General features: G+C 54.4%; 1 protein-coding gene across 4 annotated transcripts in view; it reads left to right on the top strand.

Moving 5' to 3' along the window:
- The window catches only part of AFF1 (ALF transcription elongation factor 1), an 87690-nt gene that overhangs the window by 27896 nt on the left and 32886 nt on the right, over nucleotides 1–26908 (top strand). For all 4 annotated transcript variants that reach the window (XM_064149571.1, XM_064149570.1, XM_064149572.1 and 1 more), the window contains 2 exons: nucleotides 23245–23365; nucleotides 24819–25697. In XM_064149571.1, coding sequence (XP_064005641.1) covers nucleotides 23245–23365; nucleotides 24819–25697 — 1000 coding nt within the window. The remainder of the gene's footprint in view (nucleotides 1–23244; nucleotides 23366–24818; nucleotides 25698–26908) is intronic.

Genomic DNA, 26908 nt, shown 5'->3' with positions numbered 1-26908 from the left:
GTGGTGGAAGCCTCATCCCTGGAAGTTTTTAAGGCTGGGCTGGATGTGGCTCTGGGCAACCTGATCTAGTGTGAGGTGTCCCTGCCCATGGCAGGGGGGTTGGAACTGGATGGTCCTTGAGGCCCCTTTCAGCCCTGACAACTGTAGGATTCTGTGACTGACTTGGAGAGTGGTGGATTCCTCAGACCAAATGACAGCCCCTTGAGAATAGGCTTGGACAGACACCAGTCCCTTAGAAGGTTGAAACTGGAACACAATGGTAGGCAGCCTGGAAGGTGCTGAATGAGAGGAGCTGCAATGCAGTGAACACCTCCTCTGCCTAGCTGCCTTTTACCACTTGGCTGCCAGGTTTTGCCTCTTGAAGTAGGCAAGAGGCTGAGGGAGCTGGGGGTGTGCAGCCTGCAGAAGAGGAGGCTCAGGGCAGAGCTCATTGCTGTCTGCAGCTCCCTGAAGGGAGGCTGTAGCCAGGTGGGGTTGGGCTCTGCTGCCAGGCAACCAGAAGAAGGGGACAGAGTCTCAAGCTGTGCCAGGGGAGGTCTAGGCTGGATGTGAGGAGGAAGTTGTTGGCAGAGAGAGTGATTGGCATTGGAATGGGCTGCCCAGGGAGGTGGTGGAGTCACTGTGCCTGGAGGTGTTGAAGCAAAGCCTGGCTGGGGCACTTAGTGCCATGGTCTGGTTGCTTGGCCAGGGCTGGGTGCTAGGGTGCTAGATTGGACTGGATGATTCTGGAGGTCTCTTCCAACCTGGTTGATTCTATGAAATAAGCTGCTGGGATGTGACCAGGCACTTTCTACTGTATTTGTAAGGTGGCTGAGATTCAGCTTCCTCCTAACTCCTGCTTGCTCCATGTGCTTCCTGCTTAGGAAGAGTTTGTCACACCTCTGCTCTGCGAGGGTTGCACTGCTGCTGCCTCACTGCAGGGGCTGGAACCAGCAACACAGGAGGAAGCAGGGAGGCTTTCCCCACTGCCCTCCAGGTCTCCCTGGCTTACAGTGGATCAGAGGGTGAGGACCTGGGGAAGAGCAGGAGAGCTGCACTGCAGGAAGGGAGGAAATAAGCTGCAGAGCAGAACGGGTCAGATGGAAAGCGATCTGGAAGAGCAGCCAGCATGTTTCACTGGCTGCTTTGCTTGGTGGTGATTGTGCTGCCTGAGGCCATGCAAACACCAGTGGTCTGCAGCAGCTGATTTCCCCAGCCCTGCTCCCTGCCCGCAGGAGTGCAAGGGACAGAAGTGGTCACTTCTTGCTTCAGGGCTTCCTTGACATTCCTCACTCTGCCTTCAGAGGCAGGAGCAAGGATGCTGTGTTGAGAGGATCTCATCCTGCACATCAGTGACTCTTCTGCAGCTTCAACCACGCTCCTGGCAGGCAGTCACCTCCCCTACTGTTTATTCCACACCTACTGTCCTCCTTTGTGGCCTCTGCTTGGCTTTGGGACCCCCGTGAAGAGAGGACATGAGGGTCAGTACCGGGACCAGTGCTCTTTGATGTCTTTGTCAGTGTCGTGGGCAGTGGGATGGAGGCACCCACAGCAAGTCTGTGGCTGACACCAAACTGTGTGGTGTGGTTGACACGCAGGAGGGAAGGGATCCATCCAGAGGGATCTGGAGAGGTGGGACCAAGCCAGCCTCAGGAAGGCCAAGTGCAAGGTTCTGCACCTCAGTTGGGGCAATGTCGAGCAAAAATCGAGGCTGGGTGAGGAGTGGCTGGGGAGCAGTCTGGAAGAGGAACACTTGGGGGTGTCAGTTGGTGCCAAACTGTCCAGGAGCCAGCACTGGTCCCTGGCAGCCCAGCAGGCAGCTGTGTGCTGGCTGCAGCCAGAGCAGGGAGAGCAGCAACAGAGGAGAGTTTCTGCCCCTCTGCTCTGCTCACCTGCAGCACTGCCTCCAGTTCTGGGGCCTCCAGCATAAGAAGGATGTGGAGCTGTTGGAGAAGGTCCAGAGGAGGCCTGGAGGGCTGGAGAACCTCTGCTATGGGGACAGGCTGGGAGAGTTGTGGCTGTGCAGCCTGGGGAAGAGAGGGCTCCAGGGAGACCTCAGAGCAGTCTTCCAGTGCCTGAAGGGGCTGCAGGAGAGCTGGAGAGGGACCTCTGACAAGGGCTGGGAGTGCCAGGATGAGGGCAAATGGCTTTGAGCTGAGAGAGGGGAGACTGAAACTGGAGATGAGGAAGAAGAAATTGTTGAGAATGAGGGTGGGGAGACCCTGGCACAGGTTGCCCAGGAAGGCTGTGGCTGCCCTCTGCCTGGAGGTGTTCAAGCAAGCTGGGCTGGTGGGAGGTGTCCCTGCCCATGGCAGGGGTTTGGATCTGGATGATACTGAAGGTCCCTTCCAACCCTTTGTATGAATCTCTCCACCCATGAGTATTGTGTGCCCATCGTGGGCCTCTCTCTGCAGGCATCTGCTCCTGAGACTCCCCTGGTGGCATCGGTTCTTTGCTCAATCGTTTCACAAAGTGCTTTGAATGGAAACGTAAAACCAGGCAGAAGCACAAAGGCTAATTAATGGCATAATCTCTTAATTGCAGTGCTGCAGACAACTGCTCAGCACAGGAGTGCTGCACTCGCAGGGGGGGAAGGAGAGGGAGGGGGGAAAAAAAAGTAATGAATGAAAAGACATCCACCACTTCAGCTGCTAAGAACGAGGATTTATTGCCCATCTGAGCAGCAGGCTGAGCAGGGCAAATCACCTGACAATAGGGAGTGCTGCTGGAGGTAGGAATTGCCTCATGCAGGGCATTCAGTGTCTGGGACACGTTAATTCTGCCAGGATAAATGCACAAAGAGTAATTAATTAATAGTGGCGAGATACTCGTGCATGCACTGTCCTTAGGCAACCCCCAAAAAGGGTTCATCAGCACATTGCCTGGTCCCTGGCAGAGAGCTGCTGGGCTGCAGGGCTTTGCCGTTTCAGCTAGAAAATGCCTCTGCCCTCTGCCTCCCTCTTGCTGTGTCGAGTGGGTCACCAAACCAAGACTGCTTCCCGTTTGGAAGCTGCAAAGGAGATGGAATGGGATCGGGTGGTAGGAACAAGTTCTGCACCGTGAGGCTGCTGCATGGAACAGGGGTTGAGGCCATATCCCCAGGCAAGCAGCAACAGAAGAAGGGGACACAGTCTGAAGTTGTGCCAGGGGAGGTCTAGGCTGGATGTTAGGAGGAAGTTGTTGGCAGAGAGAGTGATTGGCATTGGAATGGGCTGCCCAGGGAGGTGGTGGAGTGGCTGTGCCTGGAGGTGTTGAAGCCAAGCCTGGCTGGGGCACTTAGTGCCATGGTCTGGTTGATTGGCCAAGGCTGGGTGCTAGGTTGACCTGGCTGAGCTTGGAGGTCTCTTCCAGCCTTGTCGATTCTGTGATTGGAAGGGACCTCAAGCATCACCTAGCTCCAACATCCCTCCCATGGCAGGGACACCTCACACTGGATCAGGCTGCCCAGAGCCTCATTCAGCCTGGCTGTAAAAACTTCCAGGGATGAGGCTTCCACCACCTCCCTGGGCAAGCTGTGCCAGGGTCTCACCACCCTCATGCTGAAGAACTTCTTCCTAACATCTGATCTAAATCTTCCCTCCTCTAACTTGGGTCCATCCCTGCCAAGTCTTGTCACTACCTGACACCCTAAAAAGCCCCTCACAGCTTTCTTGTAACCTGCTTCAGATAATGGAAGGCCACAAGAAGGTCTCCTCAGAGCCTTCTCTTCAAACTGAACCACCTCAGCTCACTCTTTCTCTGTCCCCTACACTTTTTCTCCTTTCTTTCCCCCACTTCCTCCTTTTGCTCCCTTTCCTTTCCCTCCCTCCTTTTGCTCCCTTTCCTTTTCCCCCCTTTCTTCCCTCCTTTTGCTCCCTTTCCTTTTCCCCCCTTCCCTCCCTCCTTTTGCTCCCTTTCCTTTTCCCCCCTTCCCTCCCTCCTTTTGCTCCCTTTCCTTTTCCCCCCTTCCCTCCCTCCTTTTGCTCCCTTTCCTTTTCCCCCCTTCCCTCCCTCCTTTTGCTCCCTTTCCTTTTCCCCCCCTTCCCTCCCTCCTTTTGCTCCCTTTCCTTTTCCCCCCCTTCCCTCCCTCCTTTTGCTCCCTTTCCTTTCCCCCCCCCTTCCCTCCTTTTGCTCCCTTTCCTTTCCCCCCCCCTTCCCTCCTTTTGCTCCCTTTCCTTTTCCCCCCCTTCCCTCCCTCCTTTTGCTCCCTTTCCTTTTCCCCCCCTTCCCTCCCTCCTTTTGCAACCTTTCCTTTTCCCCCCCTTCCCTCCCTCCTTTTGCAACCTTTCCTTTTCCCCCCCTTCCCTCCCTCCTTTTGCAACCTTTCCTTTTCCCCCCCTTCCCTCCCTCCTTTTGCAACCTTTCCTTTTCCCCCCCTTCCCTCCCTCCTTTTGCAACCTTTCCTTTTCCCCCCCTTCCCTCCCTCCTTTTGCTCCCTTTCCTTTTCCTCCCCTCCCTCCTTTTGCTCCCTTTCCTTTTCCTCCCCTCCCTCCTTTTGCTCCCTTTCCTTTTCCTCCCCTCCCTCCTTTTGCTCCCTTTCCTTTCTTTTAACCACGAAGATGAGGAAGCTCCTGAGCCCAAGCGTCCAGCACCGAAGGGCAAAGTGTTTGTCTCTGTCTTTTCTGGTCTCTTAGAGGGAGAGCCCAGGGTAAGAACTTGTGTAAAGCAAAGTGCAGGTGGATGTTTTTCCAAGGATGGAAAGGGGCAAATCAGCTTCTGGGCAGCACATGCTCTGCAACGTGCATTAGGCATGCATGGGTACCTGCCTAATGCAGCCTGCCCTGGATTATTGCTCCTGCATAGCTTGAAACCCTTCCAAGTCCTCCCGAATGACAATGAGATGCTTTGTTATGCAGACAGCAGGCTGAGCGCTGGAACCTCCAGCATCCGCCCGGGCAGCACTGCCAAGCTCTCAATGAAACTGCCGCAGGAAAATCTGCAGCTGCTTGGGTAGATGATGGGAAAAGTAGGAATTGGATCTGGAATCTTTGCCCTCTGGCAGGGACTGCAGGAAAGGTTGGTAGTAGGCTTTTAGCCGGGAAACGGATCTTGGGCAAACACTGCTAATCTGCCTGTACTCACTTAGTCCTTCCTGTGCAGATAAGACTTGGCCAGCTTGTTACCTGCTCCTTTTTCTCTTGCCTTTCTCCCCTCCCTCCTTGCTAGGCCTTGAACACCTCCAGGGAGGGAGCATCCACAACCAGTTGTCTCACCACCCTCACTGCAAAGAACCCTTTCCTGACATCCAGTCTCAATCTCCCCTCTGCCAGTTCAAACCCATTCCTCCTTGCCCTTGTCAGTAGTCCCTCCCCAGCCTTCCTGTAGCCCCTTTCAGATACTGGAAGGCCACTAAAAGATCTCCTCAAAGCCTTCTCTTCTCCAGGCTGAGGAGCCCCAACTCTTGTAGCCTGAGCTGCTGCAGCCCTCTGAGCGTTTTTGTGGCCCTCCTCTGGACTGGCTGCAGCAGTTTGATGTCAGATCATCATCATGGTCTTCACTCCCTCAATGTCTGGGGGCCCCAACCTGAGCCTCACATCCCTGATTGCCTTTGCCAAACGATTTCCCATGGAAAATTAAACAGTGATTAGTTCTGAACCGTGACAGCAGATAGCATCTAGACTCATTTGTTATTTGTTACTTTGCTCCAACCTCCTCTTATCTTAACACCTTTTATTAACTGGGAGAGTTCTTGGAAAGGCTTATCCAGCTGTGCAACAGCTCTGCAGCTCCCAATGCAAAAAGGATATGGAATTGACTGCAAAGGCAGAGCCCTGAAGATGATCCAAAGGCTGTTGCCTTCCAGCCCAGCCATTCAGTGCTTATCAGGCCTTGGGGAGGCAGTAACTGGGCTGCAAGGGACTGTTTGACTTAGGCTTTACTGCTCATTTCTATGCAAGGTTGGGAACAGCATCTCTGCAGGCTTGGTGTGAAGAAACAGGAGGTGTGAGCAGTCAGGGGGTTGTTTCTTACAGTCAGTAAGGAGGAAATTCTTGTGTGCATCAAAATCTTCTAATTCTGGATTCAAAATAGGTCTTGGGAAGTTAATACTGAAGGCAAAAGCTGGTTTGGGTTGGTTTTTGATATCTCTTCCTTAATGGTTTGGTCTCTCTCAGCCAGTATGAGTTTGCAGCAGTGTTTTTTCTTGAACCTGATCTCTCAGGTCTCCAAGGTTTGCCATTAGAAGGTGTTCTTTTGGAGCCTCTTTTAAAGAACTGACCCCCAAAGTCACTTTTCCATGGGTGGTTTTGGTGAGTGGTTACTGGGGGTGCTCAGAGCTCTTAGCGAGACCCATTTGTGTGTCCCAGGCTGACTGAAACAGCTGTTGACCTCCAACTCAGCCTGGAGAAGGCTCCAGGGAGACCTCAGAGCAGCCTTCCAGTACCTGAAGGGGCTGCAGGAGAGCCCCTTCTGGCTCTGGGGAGGGACTTCTGACAAGGGCTGGGAGTGCCAGGATGAGGGCAAATGGCTTTGAGCTGAGAGAGGGGAGACTGAAACTGGAGATGAGGAAGAAATTGTTGAGAGTGAGGGTAGGGAGACACTGACACAGGCTGGCCAGGGAGGTTGTGGCTGCCCCCTGCCTGGAGGTGTTGAAGGCCAGGTTGGATGAGATGTCCCTAGCCATGGCAGGGGGTTGAAACTGGATGGTCTTTAAGGTCCCTTCCAAGCCATTCTTAGGGTTCTAGGATAAGTGGAGAAAGAGCAGTTTTAAGATGCTCTTAAAAGCATTTTCCCCCCATTCCGTGATGGTGCAGTAACCTTTCCCCCTCTACTCTGCCCTGCTGAGAACCCATCTTGAATACTGTGTTCAGTTTTGAGCTCCCCAGTTGAAGAGAGACAGGGATCTGCTGGAGAGGGTCCAGCACAGGGCTGCGAGGATGATGAGGGGACAGGAGGGCATGGCTGATGAGGAGAGGCTGAGAGACCTGGGGCTGCTTAGTCTGGAGAAGAGAAGACTGAGAGGGGACTTGATAAATGTTTGTAAGTATCTGAGGGCTGCCAGGAGGTGGGGGACAGGCTCTGCTCACTGCTGCCTGGGATAGGACAAGGAGCAATGGATGGAAGCTGCAGCACAGAGGTTCCAGCTCAACACAAGGGGGAACTTCTTGACTGTAAGGGTCACAGAGCCCTGGCACAGACTGCCCAGAGAGGTTGTGGAGTCTCCTTCTCTGGAGCCTTTCAAGACCTGTCTGGATGTGTTCCTCTGTGATCTGTGTTAGATTGTGTGGTCCTGCTCTGGCAGGGGGATGGACTGGATGATCTCCTTGGGTCCCTTCCAAGCCCTAACATCCTGTGAGCCTGTGAACTCTGTACAGACAGTGTTTTAAACACCAAACTGGCTACACCCTCTGCAGGGAAGCTCTTATTCTGCACTCACCTTTCATAAAACTCTTGGAAGGGAGGGGGAAAAAAGGTAACTGGAATTCTGCTGGGGGGAAAAGTAGTTCTTTGTGTTGTGTTTGCTGCCTTAGAACAACAAACACAGGTGAGTCAGGCTGCCTTTGGAAAAGGAACAGGCAATGTCAACCCAGGAGAACAGGAGAGGGGAAGGGAGAAGAATAGGAGGATGTGAGCCACTGACCAAGTCTGTAACTGAAGCAAACATCTTCAGCCAGTTCTTTTACCTGCTTGCCTGCTTGCAGGCAGATCCCACCTGCCTAGCAAGTTCCAAGATGTTCATAGAATCAGTCAGGGTTGGAAGGGACCACAAGGAGCAGCCAGTTCCAACCCCCCTGCCATGCTCAGGGACACCCTACCCTAGAGCAGGCTGCACACAGCCTCAGCCACCCTGGCCTTAAACACCTCCAGCCATGGGGCCTCAACCACCTCCCTGGGCAACCCATTCCAGCCTCTCACCACTCTCTTGGTGAAGAGCTTCCTCCTCACATCCAGTCTGAACCTCCCCACCTCCAATTTCACTCCATTCCCCCCAGTCCTGGCACTCCCTGACAGCCTCAGAAGTCCCTCCTCAGCTTTTTTGGAGCCCCCTTCAGATCCTGGAAGGCCACAAGAAGGTCACCTTGCAGCCTCCTCTGCTCCAGCCTGCACAGCCCCAACTCTTTCAGTCTGTGCTCACAGCAGAGCTGCTGCAGCCTCTGAGCATCCTCCTGGCCCTGCTCTGGACACTCTCCAGCATCTCCACAGCCCTCTTGTCCCAAGGGCTCCAGAACTGGATGCAGTACTCCAGGTGGGGTCTCAGCAGAGCAGAGGGGCAGAATCCCCTCCCTGGCCCTGCTGGCCACACTTCTGCTGCTGCAGCCCAGGCTCTGCTTGGCTTTCTGGGCTGCAAGTGCACACTGCTGGCTCCTGTGGAGCTTCTCCTCCAGCAGCATCCCCAAGTCCCTCTCCTCAGGGCTGCTCTCCAGCCACTCACTGCCCAACCTGGATTTGTGCTTGGCATTGCCCCCACCCAGCTGCAGGACCTTGCACTTGGTCTTGTTGAACCTCCTGATGTTCACATCCATCAGGTGTGTCAGGCAATGGTTCTGTTCACCTGGAAGCATTTCATGGCCTTGAGCCAATAATATTTTGCAGTTGGTTCAGCTGGGCTGCCCCTGGAGTGATTCAGCCAAGGAGTTGGTGTTTTTTGATGCTTTGCTGGCTTTGCTGAGGCTCAGAAGGAACCTTAAAGACCATCTAGTTCCAACCCCTTGCAATGGGCAGGAGCAACTTCCACTAGTCCAGGTTGCTCAATGTCTCATCCCACCTGGCCTGGAACATCTCTGGGCAACCTCTTTCAGTGTCTCCTCACCCTTACTGGCAAGACTTTCTAATCTCCACTTCATTCTTCCAGCTCAAAGCCATTGCCCCTTGTCTCAGCACTACAAGCCCCTGTAAAATGTCCCTTCCAGGCCCCTTCAGTATTGGAATGCTGCTTTAAGGTCCTTCCAGAGCCTTCTCTTCTCCAAGGAAGGACAAATGTTGATGCAAGCTTGCTCTGTCATGAGGAGGCACTCAAAATAGTGATGTGAGTTTAGATGCTCTGGGCTTTGTTCTGCAGCATGTCTGTTCTCACTGGAAAATCAGCCACTGGGAAGGGATTTGCCTCAGCACCAATGGACCATCAGGAAGATAACAGCCAGGGCTTGTCAGAAGGGGACCTAAGCTAATGCAAGATGAGGTCAAGAGGAGAAAGAGGAGTGAAGAGTAGATGAGAACTCAGTTGTGACCATGCAGTCACTGTGCTGAGAGATTGGTGTTGATCTGTTGGAGGGTAGGAGAGCCCTGCAGAGGGACCTGGCCAGGCTGGATGGGTGGGCAGAGGCCAATGGGATGAGATTGAACAAGGCCAAGGGCAGGGTTCTGCACTTTGGCCACAACAACCCCAAGCAGTGCTACAGGCTGGGGCCAGAGTGGCTGAGAGCAGCCAGGCAGAGAGGGAGCTGGGGGTGCTGGGAGAGAGGAGCTGAAGATGAGGCAGCAGTGCCCAGGTGGGCAGCAGAGCCAATGGCATCCTGGGCTGGCTCAGGAGCAGTGTGGGCAGCAGGACAAGGGAGGTTCTTGTGCCCCTGTGCTCAGCACTGCTCAGGCCACCTCTTGAGTGCTGTGTCCAGTTCTGGGCTCCTCAGTTCAAGAGAGATGTTGAGGTGCTGGAAGGTGTTGAGAGAAGGGCAGCAAGGCTGGGGAGGGGCCTGGAGCACAGCCCTGTGAGGAGAGGCTGAGGGAGCTGGGGGTGTGCAGCCTGCAGCAGAGGAGGCTCAGGGCAGAGCTCATTGCTGTCTGCAGCTGCCTGCAGGGAGGCTGTAGCCAGGTGGGGTTGGGCTCTGCTGCCAGGCAAGCAGCAACAGAAGAAGGGGACAGAGCCTCAAGCTGTGCCAGGGGAGGTCTAGGCTGGATGTGAGGAGGAAGTTGTTGTCAGAGAGAGTGATTGGCATTGGAATGGGCTGCCCAGGGAGGTGGTGGAATTGCTGTGCCTGGAGGTGTTCTTGCCAAGTCTGGCTGGGGCACTTAGTGCCATGGTCTGGTTGATTGGCCAGGGCTGGGTGCTAGGTTGGCCTGGCTGAGCTTGGAGGTCTCTTCCAACCTGCTTGATTCTGTTTCTGTCTTGCTTAACAAAGGTCTTTTGAGAAGCCCTTTCTGAGCAGCTGAGGAACTTGCATGCAGGGCTCAGGAGGTGCTTAGCAGTGCTGCCTGTGGGACCATTTGCAGGCAGACAGGTAGAAAGTGGTGCAGAAGAGGCTGGCTTGGCTGCACATCTGCTGTGGCATCAGCAGCAGGAGCAGTGAGTGGCCTTGGCAGTCCCTGGGCTGTGCTGGGAGCTGGTCTCTGTCCCAGCTGAATTGCCAAGCAGCCCCTTGGAGTAGAGAAGACCCCACTGGGGTAGAAAAGCTGCACCCCAAGTGTTTGCTGATAGGGGCAAGGCCTCGTGTTTGCTTCCCAGCAGCCTTTGATCTCAGAAGGCACGATGGAAGGAGCTTGGAAGGGGAAATATCTGTTCTGTTTGCATCATTTCCCAGGCCTTTTTGCAGACAGGGCTTGGGGTGGTGTTGGTGAGTGGCTGTCCCCTCCCTGCTGGCACAGGATCTGCTCAGCAGGGAATGCCAGCTCTCCAAACAGCAGCTCACACAAAGCCAGGATGTCACCCGCTGGCAGCGGGATCTGGGGCTGCGTTTCTCAGGGTACCAGCTGAGCCTAACCAGATGGGGCTGGGGGCTGGGGGTGTGCAGTGGGAGCTCCTCTGGAGTGACACTTGGGGCTGCGTGGAGCTGTTTGCTCAGCTGTGCTGTGCCTGCTCTGCTGAGGGGCGTAGCTGTTAGTGGCTCCCAGGTCGGTGGAAGGGTACAGCGTAGAACACCTCCTGCTGCACTGCCAGCTCTGCAGGGCAGCCTCAGCCCCTGGGGTATGTGTCTGTGCATCCTGACCCGGCTGACTTTTGTCAGCCTTGCTGAGGGAGGTGAGAAGTGGCAGGCATGGGCTCCTCCTGCTGGGTTGGATGAGCAACCTGGGCGAGTGGGAGGTGTCCCTGCCTGTGGCAGGGGCTTGGAACTAAATGATCTTGAAGGTCCCTTCCAACCTAAGCTATTCTGCATCTCTGGTCTATGTGTACCTTCAGTCCAGATGCCCCTGAAGGTCCCTTCCAACCCAAGCCATTCTGCAACTCTGGTCTATGTGTACCTTCAGTCCAGATGACCCTGAAGGTCCTTTCCAACCCAAGCCATTCTGCAACTCTGGTCTATGTGTACCTTCAGTCCAGATGCCCCTGAAGGTCCCTTCCAACCCAAGCCATTCTGCAACTCTGTTCTATGTGTACCTTCAATCCAGATGACCCTGAAGGTCCTTTCCAACCCAAGCCATTCTGTGACTCTGTTCTATGTGTACCTTCAATCCAGATGACCCTGAAGGTCCCTTCCAACCCAAGCCATTCTGTGACTCTGTTCTATGTGTACCTTCAATCCAGATGACCCAGAAGGTCCTTTCCAACCCAAGCCATTCTGTGACTCTGTTCCCTGTGTACCTTCAGTCCAGATGACCCTGAAGGTCCTTTCCAACCCAAGCCATTCTGTGAATCTGTTCTATGTGTACACTCAGTCCTGTCACAGTTGGGTCACCACAACCAAAGCTGCTCAATGTGCAGCTGCCTGTGGCCTCTGAGAGCCTGGGGAGCTGCATGTAGGTACCTACCTGGAGCTGCTCCATCAGTGCTGCAGCCAAGGCAGCAGCAGCTGGGTCTGATTCCTTCTCTGCATGCTCAGGTACTGCAGCAGCACTGGAGCTGCAGATCTTAGCTCACCTGCCTGGAAGGACACATGTAACCTCATTGTTGTCTACAACTACCTGAAGGGAGGCTGTAGCCAGGTAGGGGGTGGCCTCTTCTCCCAGGCAACCAGCAACAGAAGAAGGGGACACAGTCTCAAGTTGTGGCAGGGGAGGTCTAGGCTGGATGTTAGGAGGAAGTTGTTGGCAGAGAGAGTGATAGGCATTGGAATGGGCTGCCCAGGGAGGTGGAGTTGCTGTCCCTGGAGGTGTTGAAGCCAAGCCTGGCTGAGGCACTTAGTGCCATGGTCTGGTTGATTGGATAGGGCTGAGTGCTAGGATGGGATGAATGAGCTTGGAGGTCTCTTCCAACCTGCTTGATTCTATGATTCATTGAAATGCTTTAAGTGTATTTAACTCTTTTATGTAGGACTGGCACTGAAATGCTTTAACTGTATCTAACTTCATTTAACATTATTTACTGTAGGAATAGCACTGAAATGCTTTAAGTGTATTTAACTTCATTTAACATTATTTACTGTAGGAATAGCACTGAAATGCTTTAACTGTATCTAACTTCATTTAACATTATTTACTGTAGGAATAGCACTGAAATGCTTTAAGTGTATTTAACTTCATTTAACATTATTTACTGTAGGAATAGCACTGAAATGCTTTAACTGTATCTAACTTCATTTAACATTATTTGAACTGGATGAGCTTGGAGGTCTCTTCCAACCTGGTTGATTCGATGTGGGTGGTCAGGCATTGGCACAGGCTGCCCAGGGAGGTGGTGGAGTCCTCATCTCTAGAGGTGTTCCAGAAAGGTGTGGCCATGGCAGTGTTGGGTTGAAGAGATGATCTTAGGGAGTTCTTCCAGCCCAAACGATCCTGTGATTCATGTTGAGGGCTGAAAGGCAGCTGGGCTTCTTCCCTGGCTGGGGAAGGAAGGATGCACACGGGACACCTTGTCTGCAAGGGGCCAAGTGCTCAGGACTTTTCCTTCCCTCCACTTGGTGATTCACACTGTTCACCTTTCCTCCTTTGCCAGCCGCAGCCAGATCAAACAGAGCCTTAAATTCATCACTGTTCCGACGCCTCTGTCTGCTCTCCTTGTAATTACACTTCACACATCCACACCTCAGAAGGCCTCCTGGGATATTTGCATTTAGATGGAGAAGGATAGCTTTCCTGTCCCCTCCGTGCCTTCTCATTAGCACCTTTACTGACAGCCTTCTACTGGGGTCAGGTTGGCAGCCAGGCTAGCTTTAGAAGCCTCATTTCTGCACCATCACCACCGGGGAGGATGCCTCTAGGTTTGCTCAGGTGCTTCAGCTGTGCCGACAGAGTTCAGTGCTGCTATCAAAGGCAGTGAAGGTTGCATCAGCCGAGGGAAGGGATCCGTCCAGAGGGGCTTGGACAGGTTGGGAAGGTGAGCTCAAGCCAATGTCATGAAGTTCAACGAGGCCAAGTGCAAGGTCCTGCAGCTGGGTCAGGGCAATCCTAAGCACAGATCCAGGCTGGGGAGGAGTGGCTGGAGAGCAGCTTAAGGAGAAGGAGCTGGGGGTGTCAGTTGATGTCAAACTGCCCAGGAGCCAGCACTGGTCCCTGGCAGCCCAGCGGGCAGCTGTGTGCTGGCTGCAGCCAGAGCAGGGAGAGCAGCAGCACAGGGAGGGGATTCTGCCCCTCTGCTCAGCCATGTCTGCAGCACTGCCTCCAGTTCTGGAGTCTCCAGCACAAGAAGGATATGGAGCTGCTGGAGAGAGTCCAGAGGAGGCCATCAAGATGATGTGAGGGCTGAAGAACCTCTGCTATGGGGACAGGCTGGGAGAGTTGTGGCTGTGCAGCGTGGAGAAGAGAAGGCTGCAGGGAGACCTCAGAGAGCCTGCCAGTGCCTGAAGGGGTTGCTGGAGAGGGACTTTTGCCAAGGGCTGGGAGTACCACGATGAGGGACAATGGTTTTGAGCTGGGAGAGGGGAGATGAGGAAGAAATTGTTGAGAGCAAGGGTGGGGAAAGACTGGCACAGATCACCCGGGGATGTTGTGGCTGCCCCCTGCCTTGAGGTGTTGGAAGGCCAGGTTGGATGAAGCCTTGATCAAGCTGGGCTGGTGGGAGGTGTCCCTGCCCATGGCAGGGGGGCTGGCACTGGATGAGCTTTCAGGTCCCTTCCAGCTTTTAGGATTCCATGAAGGAGCTGTCACTTTTCCCTGTGTTTTCTTAGTAGCTGCTGTATGTGGTGTCCAGGCAGGACTGGCCCACAGCATGACCTCCTGCTGTTGGCTGGGAGCATCATTCTGTTTGCAGCCCCACAGCAAGCCATCTTCTGGCCTCTTGCTGGCTCAGCACTTCAGGAGGGAGCTGCTTTTGTTAGGTCTTCACTGTGGAGCTTTCTTGCCTCTTGCCATCCATGGCTTGCTTGGTGCAGGGTGAATGCTGTCTGTGGAGGCTGAGGAGTGAGTGACTTGGGTACCACTATGGAAAGGAGGAATAGGGATTGGAGCACTCCTCTTGAGAGTGTTTTTGACTGGAGAGGGACACTTCTTTTTTCAAAGTATCCAGAACCAGTCTGGTATTTCCCCATGAGCACAGCCAGGCACTGGAATCCTTTCCCAAGGGAAGCAGAGGAGTCCCCTCCATAGTTCAGATTGGCACTCAGCTTGCCAGGCTGCTGGGCCAGCTCATTGCACCTGCACCATGACCTAGACAGGTTGGAGCAGAGGATCCTTGTGGTCCCTGCCAGCCTGGCATGCTGGGATGGCTTTTACAACTGATCCAAGTTAGGTTTTAAACCTCTCAGTGCCAGAGGGGAAAAAACAGGTCCTGAAACTTGCATTTGTTTGCTCTTTGTGAGTAGACAGAGAAAGGCTCTGACCCCAAATATTCACAAGCTTGGGTTTGGAACCTTCAGTTGGTTGTAGCCCATAGGTGGAGAAATGCTGCTTGGGACCTCAGGATGTGGTTTGGAGGAGTTGGGATTTTTAGGCTGAGCTCTGTGAAGGGTTTTTATTTGTATCTGCAGAAGAGCTGAGAATTCCCAATTCCTGCCCAAGTGGCAGGGGCTCAGCTCTTCACAGGAAGCTTTGAGGCTCACTCCTGGGAGCTGCTTGAGGAAGAAAGGGCCATTGATGCCAAAAGGAAGGAAAAACCTTCTCATGGCTGAGCAACAAACCTATTTTTAAACTTGGCAACAGCAATAGGAGACCAATAAGGGAGAATTTGCACCCAAAGAGTAGCCACTGTGGAACAGGCAGAGTGTGGGGGGGTTGGAATGGTGCTGAGGTAGAACTGATTCGGTTGTTTTGGTGCAAGGAATGTTGCTGAGCTGCTGGAAAGTAGCTCCATGGAGAAGGACCTTGGAGTGATGGTGGGAAACAGGACTAGGAGGAATGGAGCAAAGCTGGGGGTGGGGAGATTCAGACTGGGGGTGAGGAGGAAGTTGTTGAGCAGGAGAGTGGTGAGAGGCTGGAATGGGTTGCCCAGGGAGGTGGTTGAGGCCCCATGGCTGGAGGTGTTTAAGGTCAGGCTGGCTGAGGCTGTGTGCAGCCTGCTCTAGGGTAGGGTGTCCCTGGGCATGGCAGGGGGGCTGGACCTGGCTGATCCCTTCCAACCTTGCCTGGTTCTATGATTCTAAGTTCTCCCTGAGCCAGCAAAGTGCCCTTGTGGCCAAGAGAGCCAACGGAATCCTGGGGTGCGTTAAGAAGAGTGTGGCCAGCAGGTCAAGGGAGCTTCTCCTCCCTCTGCTTTGCCACGGTGAGACCACATCTGGAGTATTGTGTCCAGTTCTGGGCAGTGCCATCAGGCTGTGACAGGGCTTTCATACAGGCATGGAATGGTGGGGATGGAAGAGGGACCTCTGGAGACCATCCAGTCCAACCACCTTGCCAGAGCAGGGTCACCCTGGGCAGGGCACACAGGAACACATCCAGGTGGGGCTGGAAAGCCTCTGGTGAAGGAGACTCCACAACCTCTCTGGGCAGCCTGCTCCAGGCTTGCAGCACCCTCATACCAAAGAAGTTTCTCCTCGTGTTGAGGTGGAACTTCCTGGCTTCCAGTTTGTGTCCATTGCTCTTTGTCCTGTCACAGGACAGCACTGAGCAGGGCCTGGCCCCTGCTTCTTGCCCCTCACCCTTCAGCTATTGATAGGCATTGCTCAGATCTCCTATCAGCCTTCTTCTCTGCAGGCCAACCAGCCCCAGGGCTCTCAGCCTTTCCTCACACAGATATTCCAGGCCCTTCAGCATCCTCATGGCCTCTACTGGACTCTCTCCAGCAGATCCCCACCCCTCTTGAACTACAGAGCCCAGACCTGGACGCAGTACTCCAGATGTGGTTTCACTATGGCTGAATAGAGGGAGAGGAGGACATCTCCTGACCTGCTGGCCACAGTTTTCCTGGTGGACCTGGGCACCCTTGGCCCATTTCTGCCAAATCTTCTTTGGAGCTGATGTGTCTTGCCTTGAAGTCCAACAGGAACCTGTCTCTCAGTCTTGAGAACTGCTGCTCAGCAGCTTCTCACTATAGAAAAGAGTCAAATTTAATGCCAAAACAGTTCCAAGAGATCTGTGATTTCCTGCAGTTGTCCTCAAAGGAAATGTTCTCTGCATGTTTAGGAGGAAGAGCCTCTGCTGCTCAGACAACAGCGAGCCTCATTTCTCTGTTTTGCCTCTCACCTCTCTCCACAGCCTTCCCTGCTGCTGGAATGATTCCTTTTGGGAACCAGCAACAGGTCTGATTACAACTGAAAGCAAAGCAGAGTTTACTTTTCATTTCTTTGGCATTCAGAGGGCACAAAGACAGGAGGAGGGACAGGACTTCTGCACCAAGCTATTGAAAAAGCTGCCCTGGGCTGGACACCCACAGATCAGCTTGGATTCATGGAATGGGACAGGTTGGAAGGGATCTTAAAGACCATTCAGTTCCAACCCCCTGCCAAGGATGGGGACACCTCCCACCAGCCCAGCTTGCTCAAGGCCTCACCCAACCTGGCCCTGAACGTCTCCAGGCAAGGGGCATCTGCAAAACCTCCCTGGGCAACCTGTGCCAGTGTCTCCCCACCCTCACTCTCAAGAATTTCTTCCTTGTCTCCAGTCTCAACCTCTCTTTCTCCAACTTCAATCCATTCTCTCTCCTCCTATCACTCCAAGCCCTCATAAAAAGTCCCATCCCAGCACCAGGCAGGGGAGGGACCCTGCTGTCACAGCCAGCATGCAGAGCTCTGCCTGCCTGACTCCTGCCCAGCAGTGCCCAAGGCTCTGTTGGGCTGCCCTGCAGCCCTCATCATCTGCATTCAAACCTGCAGCAACTGGCCTGGTGGCCAAAAGGCAGTGTCCCTTCCCCTCCCCCACCCCTCCCTTTCTCTTCAGACACTCTTTAGAAAGAATTTATTGCTGGGAAGGGAGCTTGGGGTCAAGGAAGGTTCAGGGGAAGCAAAGCCCTGCAGAGGTATGACAGCTGCTGCCTTTGCGGTGAGCAGCCTGGAGGAGGTTTTGCAGACAGCGTTGGGGGTACACCGAGAGCAGACAGCTCCTGCTCAGCACCAGGAGCACTAAAGGGGCACAGGAGCCTTTGGCTTTGCCTTTTGTTTGAGAGCACTCAGCACCAGGCAGTAGAAGAGCTGCCCTGGTCTCTTCGAGTCCTCCCCAGCCTAGAGACTGAAGGATGTCTCTGATGCACAGCACAAGGCTGTGGGGACAGGCTGGGAGGGTTGGGGCTGTGCAGCCTGGAGAAGAGAAGGCTGCAGGGAGACCTCAGAGCAGCCTGCCAGTGCCTGAAGGGGCTCCAGGAGAGCTGGGGAGGGACTTTGAGCAAGAGCTGGGAGTGCCAGGATGAAGGACAGTGGCTTTGAGCTGGGAGAGGGGAGGTGAGGAAGAAATTGTTGAGAGTGAGGGTGGGGAGGCGCTGGCACAGGTTGCCCATGGAGGCTGTGGATGTCCCCTGCCTGGAGGTGTTCAGGGCCAGGCTGGATGAGGCTGTGGTCAAGCTTTGCTGGTGGGAGGTGTCCCTGCCCATGGCAGGAGGTTGGAACTGGATGAGCTTTGAGGTCTTTTCCAACCCCACCTCTTCCCTGAATCTCTGAAGGTTTAAGGGTGACAATGCCTGGCTCAGGGCTGTGTTTGCTCGCTTGGCTTGTTACTGCTGCAGTCACTTTTTCAGCTCCTCGCACCTTTTGGGTGTCTCCTGCTGGAAGCTGAGCTCTGATGAGATGTTTACAGCAAGGCATGATGTAAAACAAGAGCCCTGCTGGGCCACTGCAGATTTTATCCTGGGAGAACAACTCAAAATAGCCTCTGAGGGCTTCCCCAGCTCTTCCAAAGGAATTCTGCCTGCCTCCATTCCTGGACCTTGCTGCTCCTCAGGGTGTGTGCACAGCCCTGTGCTAGTTTGGCTCGATTAAGGCTTGCTGTGATGCTGGAGAGTGCAGAGCATAGAACAGGCAGGCAGGGAAACTCTGCCAAAGCTTTGCTCACAGGTGGCATTTGTCAACTCAGTTTGAGCTGTGGAGAGCTCTTTATTTGGGGGGGGGGGGTTTCTGTTTGGTGGTGGTTTGGGTTTGTTTGGGGGTGGTTTGGGTTTTTTGGGGGGGTTTCTGTTTGGGGGTGGTTTGGTTTTTTGGAAGGATTTCTGTTTGGGGGTGATTTGGGTTTTTTTGGGGGGGTTTCTGTTTGGGGGTGGTTTGGGTTTGTTTGGGGGTGGTTTGGTTTTTTTGGGGGGGTTCTGTTTGGGGGTGGTTTGGTTTTTTGGAAGGATTTCTGTTTGGGGGGAGGTTTGTTTGGGGGTCATTTGGGTTTTTTTGGGGGGTTTCTGTTTGGGGGTGGTTTGGGTCTGTTTGGGGGTGGTTTGGGTTTTTTGGGGGGATTCTGTTTGATGGTGGTTTGGTTTTTTGGAAGGATTTCTGTTTGGGGGGAGGTTTGTTTGGGGGTCACTTGGGCTTTTTGGGGGTGGTTTGGGGTTTCTCTTTGGGGGTGGTTTGGGGTTTCTCTTTGGGGGTGGTTTGGGGTTTCTGTTTGGAGGTGATTTGGGTTTTCTAGGGGGGTTTGTTTGGGGGTGGTTTGGGTTTTTTAGGGGGGGTTTGTTTGGGGGTGGTTTGGGGTTTCTGTTTGGAGGTGGTTTGGGTTTTCATGGGGGGTTTGGGGTTGGTTTGGGTTTTTTAGGGGGGGTTTGTTTGGAGGTGGTTTGGGTTTTCATGGGGGGTTTGGGGTTGGTTTGGGTTTTTTAGGGGGGGTTCGTTTGGAGGTGGTTTGGGGTTTCTGTTTGGAGGTGGTTTGGGTTTTCATGGGGGGTTTGTTTGGGGGTGGTTTGGGTTTTTTAGGGGGGGTTTGTTTGGGGGTGGTTTGGGTTTCTGTTTGGAGGTGGTTTGGATTTGTTTGGGGGTTATTGTTTGGGGGTGGTTTGGGTTTTTTAGGGGGGTTATTGTTTGGGGGTGGTTTGGGTTTTCTGGGGGGTTTCTGTTTGGGAGTGGTTAGGGTTTTTGCAGAGGGGTTCAGTTTGGGGGTGGTTTGGGTTTGTTTGGGGCTGGTTTGGGTTTTCTAGGGGGCTTTCTGTTTGGGGGTGGTTTGGGTTTGTTTGGTAGGGTTTCTTTCTGGGTTTTTTTTGGTGGGATTTCTGTTGGGAATGGTTTGTTTTTTTGGGGAGTGGTTAGGGTTTTTTTTTTGGGGGGGGGGGTTCTGTTTAGGGTGGGTTGTTTATTTTATTTCAATCGATTTGAAAGGTGCAGAACCTGAACCCTGTGTCTAGGTGATGACTTATCTTCCTCTTGGCAGAGTTTCAGCCTGCTTAGCAGGACTGGAGAATGTGCTCTTCTTGCCCAACACTGAAGCTCTTGATACTGATGGGATTTTGTTGCCTGTTTCAGTTGGCTTTGGCTCACCCTCCTGCTCTGCAAGCAGAACAAAACCCTCTAGGGCAGAATGTCCACTTGTTTGTTCACAGCTGGGGAGTGCTTGCACTTCCCTGTTGTTTGTGCTTCTCCATGCCAGGCTGGTTCTGGTGTTCCTGGGTCATCACTAAGGCTCTGCAGTCTGACACTGGCCTGCTGCTTTGCTCCCAGGGTGACATAATGAAGCCCTGAGCAACCTGCTCTAGAGGAGTCCCTGCATGTGGCAGGGGGGTAGGAACTAGATGAACATTAAGGTCTCTTCCAACCCAAACCATTCTGTGATTGTCCTGTTCCACCTCTCCTCTTTCTGCTCTGGAAGCCTTGGACTTGCTGATCTTAGAGGTCTTTTCTGGTTGGAACTAGATGATCATTAAGGTCCCTTCCAGACCACTCCATGATCTATTTCACCTCTCCTCTTTCTGCTCTGGAGGCCTTGGACTTGCTGATCTTAGAGGTCTTTTCAGGTTGGAACTAGATGATCATTAAGGTCCCTTCCAGACCACTCCATGATCTATTTCACCTCTCCTCTTTCTGCTCTGGAGACCTTGGACTTGCTGATCTTAGAGGTCTTTTCTGGTTGGAACTAGATGATCATTAAGGTCCCTTCCAGACCACTCCATGATCTATTTCACCTCTCCTCTTTCTGCTCTGGAGACCTTGGACTTGCTGATCTTAGAGGTCTTTTCAGGTTGGAACTAGATGATCATTAAGGTCCCTTCCAACCCAAACCACTCCATGACTGTCCTATTCCACCTCTCCTCTTTCTGCTCTGGAGGCCTTGGGCTTGCTGCTCTTGGAGGTCTTTTCCATCCTCAAAGAGCCTTTCCTGTGCCTTAGTAGGTAGCAGTGCAGAGGATCAGGTGAGCTGATGTGCTCTGGTAGTGAGGACAGAGTACTTGAAAGGCAGCTGAGATGCTCAGAGAGGTTGGGGTTGGAGCTGTTAGAGTTCCCTTTAGTCTTGACTGTGTTTGCCCAAGAGCCTTGTGTTCAGCCTTGTGGCTTTGAAGGCTTTCTGTGTGTCCTCTGAAAGAGGCAAACACTTTGCTGGCTGGGAAGATAAAGTGGGGTCGGCTCACTTTGTTTAGAAAACATTCTGCCCGGCTACGGCTTCTGTCCTTAGGTCTTGGTTAGATGAGCACTTTAAAGCCCTTTCTTATCGCCTTGGGCAGCAGCAGAGAGCTGCGCAGCTCTGCAGCTTGTCCCTGGGCAGCCTGGCTGTGAAGTGTGCCACAGCAATCAGCAAGCTGCAGCAAGGAGATCCATCTGGGAGGAAGCTTGCTCAGTATCTGCGTGTGGCCAGGAGCGTCAGAAACATCAGGGGGGAAACAAACACTCAAGGATTTCTTCCCCATCACCTCCTCTCCTCTCACCGTTTCGTTTTATGGTCAGGTTCCCTGCCTGGTGAGTGTGGGGCAGGCTGTGGATGGAGTCTGCCTGGACTTCAGCAAAGCCTTTGACACCTTCTGCCACAACAAGCTCCTGGCACAGCTGGCAGCTTGTGGCTTGGACAGATTCACTCTGATATGGGTCAAGAACTGGCTGGAGGGCTGGGCCCAGAGAGTGGTGGTGAATGGTGCCACCTCCAGCTGGCACTGGCAGCCCAGGGATCAGTGCTGGGCACAGACCTGTTCAGTATCTTTATTGATGATCTGGACCAGGGGATTGAGTCCAGCATCAGTAAGTTTGCAGATGACACCAAGCTGGGAGCAGATGTGGAGCTGTTGGAGGGTAGGAGAGCCCTGCAGAGGGGCCTGGCCAGGCTGGATGGGTGGGCAGAGGCCAAGGGGATGAGATTGAACAAGGCCAAGGGCAGGCTTCTACGCTTTGGCCACAACAACCTCAAGCAGTGCTACAGGCTGGGGCCAGAGTGGCTGAGAGCAGCCAGGCAGAAAGGGAGCTGGGGGTGCTGGGAGAGAGGAGCTGAAGCTGAGGCAGCAGTGCCCAGGTGGGCAGCAGAGCCAATGGCATCCTGGGCTGGCTCAGGAGCAGTGTGGGCAGCAGGACAAGGGAGGTTCTTGTGCCCCTGTGCTCAGCACTGCTCAGGCCACACCTTGTGTGCTGTGTCTGTTTCTGGGTCTCTCAGTTCAAGAGAGATGTTGAGGTGCTGGAAGTTGTTGAGAGAAGGGCAGCAAGGCTGGTGAGGGGCCTGGAGCAGAGCCCTGTGAGGAGAGGCTGAGGGAGCTGGGGGTGTGCAGCCTGCAGCAGAGGAGGCTCAGGGCAGAGCTCATTGCTGTCTGCAGCTACCTGCAGGGAGGCTGTAGCCAGGTGGGGTTGGGCTCTTCTGCCAGGCAAGCAACACCAGAAGAAGGACACAGCCTCAAGCTGTGTCAGGGGAGGTCTAGGCTGATGTTAGGAGGAAGTTGTTGTCAGAGAGAGTGATTGGCATTGGAATGGGCTGCCCAGGGAGGTGGTGGAGTTGCTGTGCCTGGAGGTGTTGAAGCCAAGCCTGGCTGGGGCACTTAGTGCCATGGTCTGGTTGATTGGCCAGGGCTGGGTGCTAGGTTGGCCTGGCTGAGCTTGGAGCTCTCTTCCAACCTGCTTGATTCTATGATTCTACGTGGTCCATTGCAGTGTGGTACCATGTTGGCACAGCTGGAACCAGCCTGTGAGTTTCAGAATTGCTTTCTTGATGGATGTGTGCCCCTGTCTGACAGCCATGGTTGCTGCCTGTTGAGGCATAGGAAGCTTCTTGTAAATGTGAGAAGGAATATTTTCCCTGTGAGGGTGACAGAACACTGGACCAGGCTGCCCAGGGGAGTTGTGCAGTCTCACTCTCTGGAGGTATTCAAAACCTGCCCAGATGGACACAAGCAGGACATGGAACTATTAGAGCAAGTCCAGAGGAGGCCACAAAGATGCTCAGAGGGCTGCAGCACTTCTGCTCTGAGGACAGGCTGCAAGAGTTGGGGCTCTGAAGCCTGAAGAAGAGAAGGCTTTGAGGAGACTTTGTAGTGGCCTTCCAGTGTCTGAAGGGGGCTACAGGAACGCTGGGGAGGGACTCTTGACAAGGTCTTGAAATGACAGGACAAGAGGTAATGGGTTTAAACTGGCAGAGGGGAGATTTAATCTGGATGTTAGGAAAGGGTTCTTTGCAGTGAGGGTGGTGAGACACTGGCACAGGTTGCTCAGGGAGGTTGTGGCTGCTTGCTCCCTCTCTGGAGGTGATCAAGGCCAAGTTGCTTGAATCATAGAATCAAGCAGGTTGACCTCCAAGCTCAGCCAGCACAACCTAGCACCCAGCCCTGGCCAATCAACCAGACCATGGCATTAAGTGCCCCAGCCAGGCTTGGCTTCAACACCTCCAGGGACAGCAACTCCACCACCTCCCTGGGCAGCCCATTCCAGTGCCAGTCACTCTCTCTGCCAACAACTTCCTCCTAACATCCAGCCTAGACCTCCCCTGGCACAAGTGGAGACTTTGTCCCTTTCTTCTGTTGCTGCTTGCCTGACAGAAGAGGCTTTGAACAACCTGTTTTAGTGGGAGGTGTCCCTGCCTATGGCCCAGGGGGGTTGGAACTGGATGATCTTTGAGGTCCATTCCAACCCGAACCATTCTCTGCGTTCCTGCGTGAGCCGCTCTGAGCCATCCTGCTGTGACAGCAGAGTTGGACTGGATGAGCTTTGGAAGTCCCTTCCAACTCTGGCATTCTGTGCTCCTGTGGCAGGTGTTGGTAGCCCTGGTGTGAAGTGCTAACATCCTCTTGCTCTCTTCCCTCAGCTTGTACAACGAGGACAGAAACTTGCTGCGCATGAGAGAGAGAGAGAGGAGGAGTCAGGAGGCGCTGCAGGGTAGAGACAACTTCCCCCAGAAGATCCCACTCTTTGCAGAACCCTACAAGGTAAGGGCAAGGGGGCACATGCTGGAGGGAGAGGAGGGGAGAGGCTTGGTGTGCAAGGGGGCAGCTGTGCTCTCTGTCTTCAGCAGCAGACCTGATGCTTGCAAACACAGCATCTTCCCATCTGCTTCTGCTCCTCAAGTACAAGAGGGACAGGGAGGTCCTGGGGGGAGCAGTCAGGCTGGTGAGGGGTTTGGGGGGCATCATACATGGAGTGGTTGAGGCAGGTGGGGTCGTGTAGCCTGGAGAGGAGGAGGCTGAGGGCAGACCTCATTGCTGTCTACGGCAACTTGAGAGGAGGCTGCAGTGAGGTGGGGGTTGGGCTCTGCTCCCAAGTAAGGAATGACAGGAGGAGAGGAAATGGGCTGAAATTGTGCTGGGGGAGGTTCTGCTTGGAGGTGAGAAACATTTTTTTTGCTGCAAGAGTTGGCACAGACTGCCCAGGGAAGTGGTGGAGTCCCCATCCATGGAGGTGTTCAAGAAGAGTGCAGCTGTGGTGCTTCAGGATCCCTTTTAGTGGTCATGGTAGTTGGGTTACAGTTGGACTGGATGACCTTAGAGGTCTTCTCTGACCTTAATGATTCTGTGACTCTCTGGTTAGAGCATGTGCCTGAAGCTCTGTAAGTGGAGCAAGTGCAGTATGGGCTTTGGGTTGGGCAGATTGATCTGAGGGCCTCCCATAGCCTTGGGGTTTGAGGGGTAGTGCTCAAGGGGGGCATACAAGCAGCCAAGCTCAGTCTGGCCCAGTGTTGGTGTGGCTGAAGGCTGTGAGGCATCCCTGCAGTGCTGGCTCAGGAGAACTCAAGCTGCCTAGAGCAGTTCAAGTGCACACAGGGTCAGGTTGAGCGTGCCTGGCATGGTGATGGGGGTGGTGAAAATAAGCTCCTGAAGAATGGCTCTTCTTGAGCTGCATCTCTTGGCCTAGGAGGTCATAGAACCAACCAGGTTGGAAGAGACCTCCAAGCTCAGCCAGCCCAACCTAGCACCCAGCCCTGGCCAACCAACCAGACCATGGCACTAAGTGCCCCAGCCAGGCTTGGCTTCAACACCTCCAGGCACAGCAACTCCACCACCTCCCTGGGCAGCCCATTCCAATGCCAATCACTCTCTCTGCCAACAACTTCCTCCTCACATCCAGCCTAGACCTCCCCTGGCACAGCTTGAAGCTCTGTCCCCTTCTTCTGTTGCTGCTTGCCTGGCAGCAGAGCCCAACCCCACCTGGCTACAGCCTCCCTTCAGGTAGTTGCAGGCAGCAATGAGCTCTGCCCTGAGCCTCCTCTGCTGCAGGCTGCACACCCCCAGCTCCCTCAGCCTCTCCTCACAGGGCTCTGCTCCAGGCCCCTCCCCAGCCTTGCTGCCCTTCTCTCAACACCTTCCAGCACTTCAACATCTCTCTTAAATGGAGGGGCCCAGAACTGGGCTTTTTCAGCTGCCCCTCTGTGTGCTTCTGTTGCAGACCACCAAAGAAGATGAGTTGTCAAGCCGCATTCAGAACATGCTGGGCAATTACGAGGAGGTGAAGGAGTTCATCAGCAACAGATCCCACCAGGATTTCATTGGGATTCCCAAAGCTGTTTCTCCTCTGCTGCCCCAGGGCAGGCCTGCCCGCCCATACCTCCCTGCAAAGCCCAGCCACGCTCTGCCATCTGCATTCCACGCTGCACCCCAGCAGCCCCCCACGGCTGTGGCTGCCCCCGCTCCGCCCCGCGCCGCTCCCTGCCCGAGGGCAGCTCCAGCGGTGCAGCCACCTGCGGCTCTGCGCGCCAAGGGCCACTGCTTGCCCAGCTCCCAGAGCACAGCCCAGGAGCGCGGCCGTGGGGGCCAGGAAAGCCATGTGGGGTCTCAGCACAGGAGGAGTGACAGGCGTGCAGCTGGCGAGGGTCCTGCCGAGGAGCTGCAGGCCTCTCTCCTGGCGCTCTCTCCGCTGCTGTCCTCTCTGTCTTCCCCACTGCCTCCTCTGTCACCTCTACATTCCAGCCAGCAGCCCGCAGCACACAACGGCAGCAAAACTCTCCCCTACAGCCAGGCTAAGTCATCTCAGGACCTAGTGACTGGATCCCAGGAGCAGGACAGTCGGGACAGCCCAGCCCCCAGCCTGACCAGCACCCCTCAGCCTTCCTCCCAGGCTTTTCCCCAGCCCTTGCCGTCAAAGCCCAGTGCAATGCAGCAGAAACCCACTGCCTACGTCAGACCCATGGATGGCCAGGAGCAGGCACCCGTCGAGTCGCCCGAGCTCAAGCCTCTCCTGGAGGAATACCATGGAAAGATCTCGGATTTGAAGGCCAATGCCAAAGCCAAGCTCTCCAAACTGGAGATCCCTGCTGAGCCCCTAGAGGTGAGTGTGGTTCTGGGGGGCTCTGTTGCTGGCTGGGCGAGCTCAGCCATGGGAGGGCAGCTCGTGGAAGGGCAGAGACTCCCAGGAGCAAGCTGTGCACAGAAGGTGCATTTTGGGGCTGGCTTCTGCTGACCTGGGTGGGATACCTCTTTGGATGGTGACAGTGCAATGCTTGCTGTGGTTCTCTGCAGCAGGTCTTATGGTTAGAGAGACTGCTGCTAGGATTTCTGGTGTGCCTCTAAAGGTTGTTGAAGAGGAGAGAGGGGGAATGATCTGCTGAGAAGGTTGGGTGGTGATGCACCTGCACAGTGCCAGTACTCAGTCTGGGTGCTGGTGGGTGAAGGCCCCAAGTCCTCAGTGAGTGTTGGGACAGCTGGGTGCAGCTGTGATCAGCTGCTAATGTGAGGGGCTTAGAGCTTTGTGTTAAGTGACTACAGGCACCACAGGGGTCTTGCTGCTGGGTTTGTAAGGTCTCACCATAAGCCCTCAAGAAAGTGCTGATGTTGGGCTCACACTGCCTGTGCTGATGTTGGGCTCACACTGCCTGCTCCTGCCCAGCTTCTCACCCACCAGCACCTAGAGCAGAGGAGCAGGATCCCCTCCCTCCAGCTCTGGCCACGCTGCTCTGGATGCAGCCCAGGCTGCCCTTGGCCTTCTGTGCTGCAAGCTCACACTGCCTGCTCCTGCCCAGCTTCTCCCCCCACCAGCACCCCCGAGTCCTTTTCCTCAGGGCTGCTTTCTATCCACTCTTCTTCCAGCCTGGACTGAGGATAGTTCAATCCAGGTGCAGGACCTTGCACTGTGCCTTGTTGAACCTCATGAGGTTCTCCCCTGCAGCCTGTCCAGCTCCCTCTGGCAGGCACCCATCCCATCCTTCAGACTTGTCAGCCACACCACTAAGCTTGCTGTCATCTGCCAGCTGTGGAACCCCAGCACAAGAGAGATATGGACATGATGGAGAGGGTCCAGAGGAGGCCACAAAGATGATCAGAGGGCTGGAGAACCCCTGCTGTGGGGACAGGCTGAGGGAGTTGAGGGTGTTCAGCCTGGAGAAGAGAAGGCTTCAGGAGAACTTAGAGCTGCATTTCACTATCTGCAGGGGACCTCCAGGCAGGCTGGGGAGGGACTGCTCAGAAGTGCCTGTGGGGATAGGATGAGGGCAATGGTTTGAGAGAATGGAAAGACACTGGCACAGATCACACAGGGAGGTT

This window comes from Pogoniulus pusillus, chromosome 10 (genome assembly GCF_015220805.1).
Source record: "Pogoniulus pusillus isolate bPogPus1 chromosome 10, bPogPus1.pri, whole genome shotgun sequence".
Classification (NCBI taxonomy): domain Eukaryota; kingdom Metazoa; phylum Chordata; class Aves; order Piciformes; family Lybiidae; genus Pogoniulus; species Pogoniulus pusillus.
This window is presented reverse-complemented; position numbering and strand designations above follow the sequence as displayed.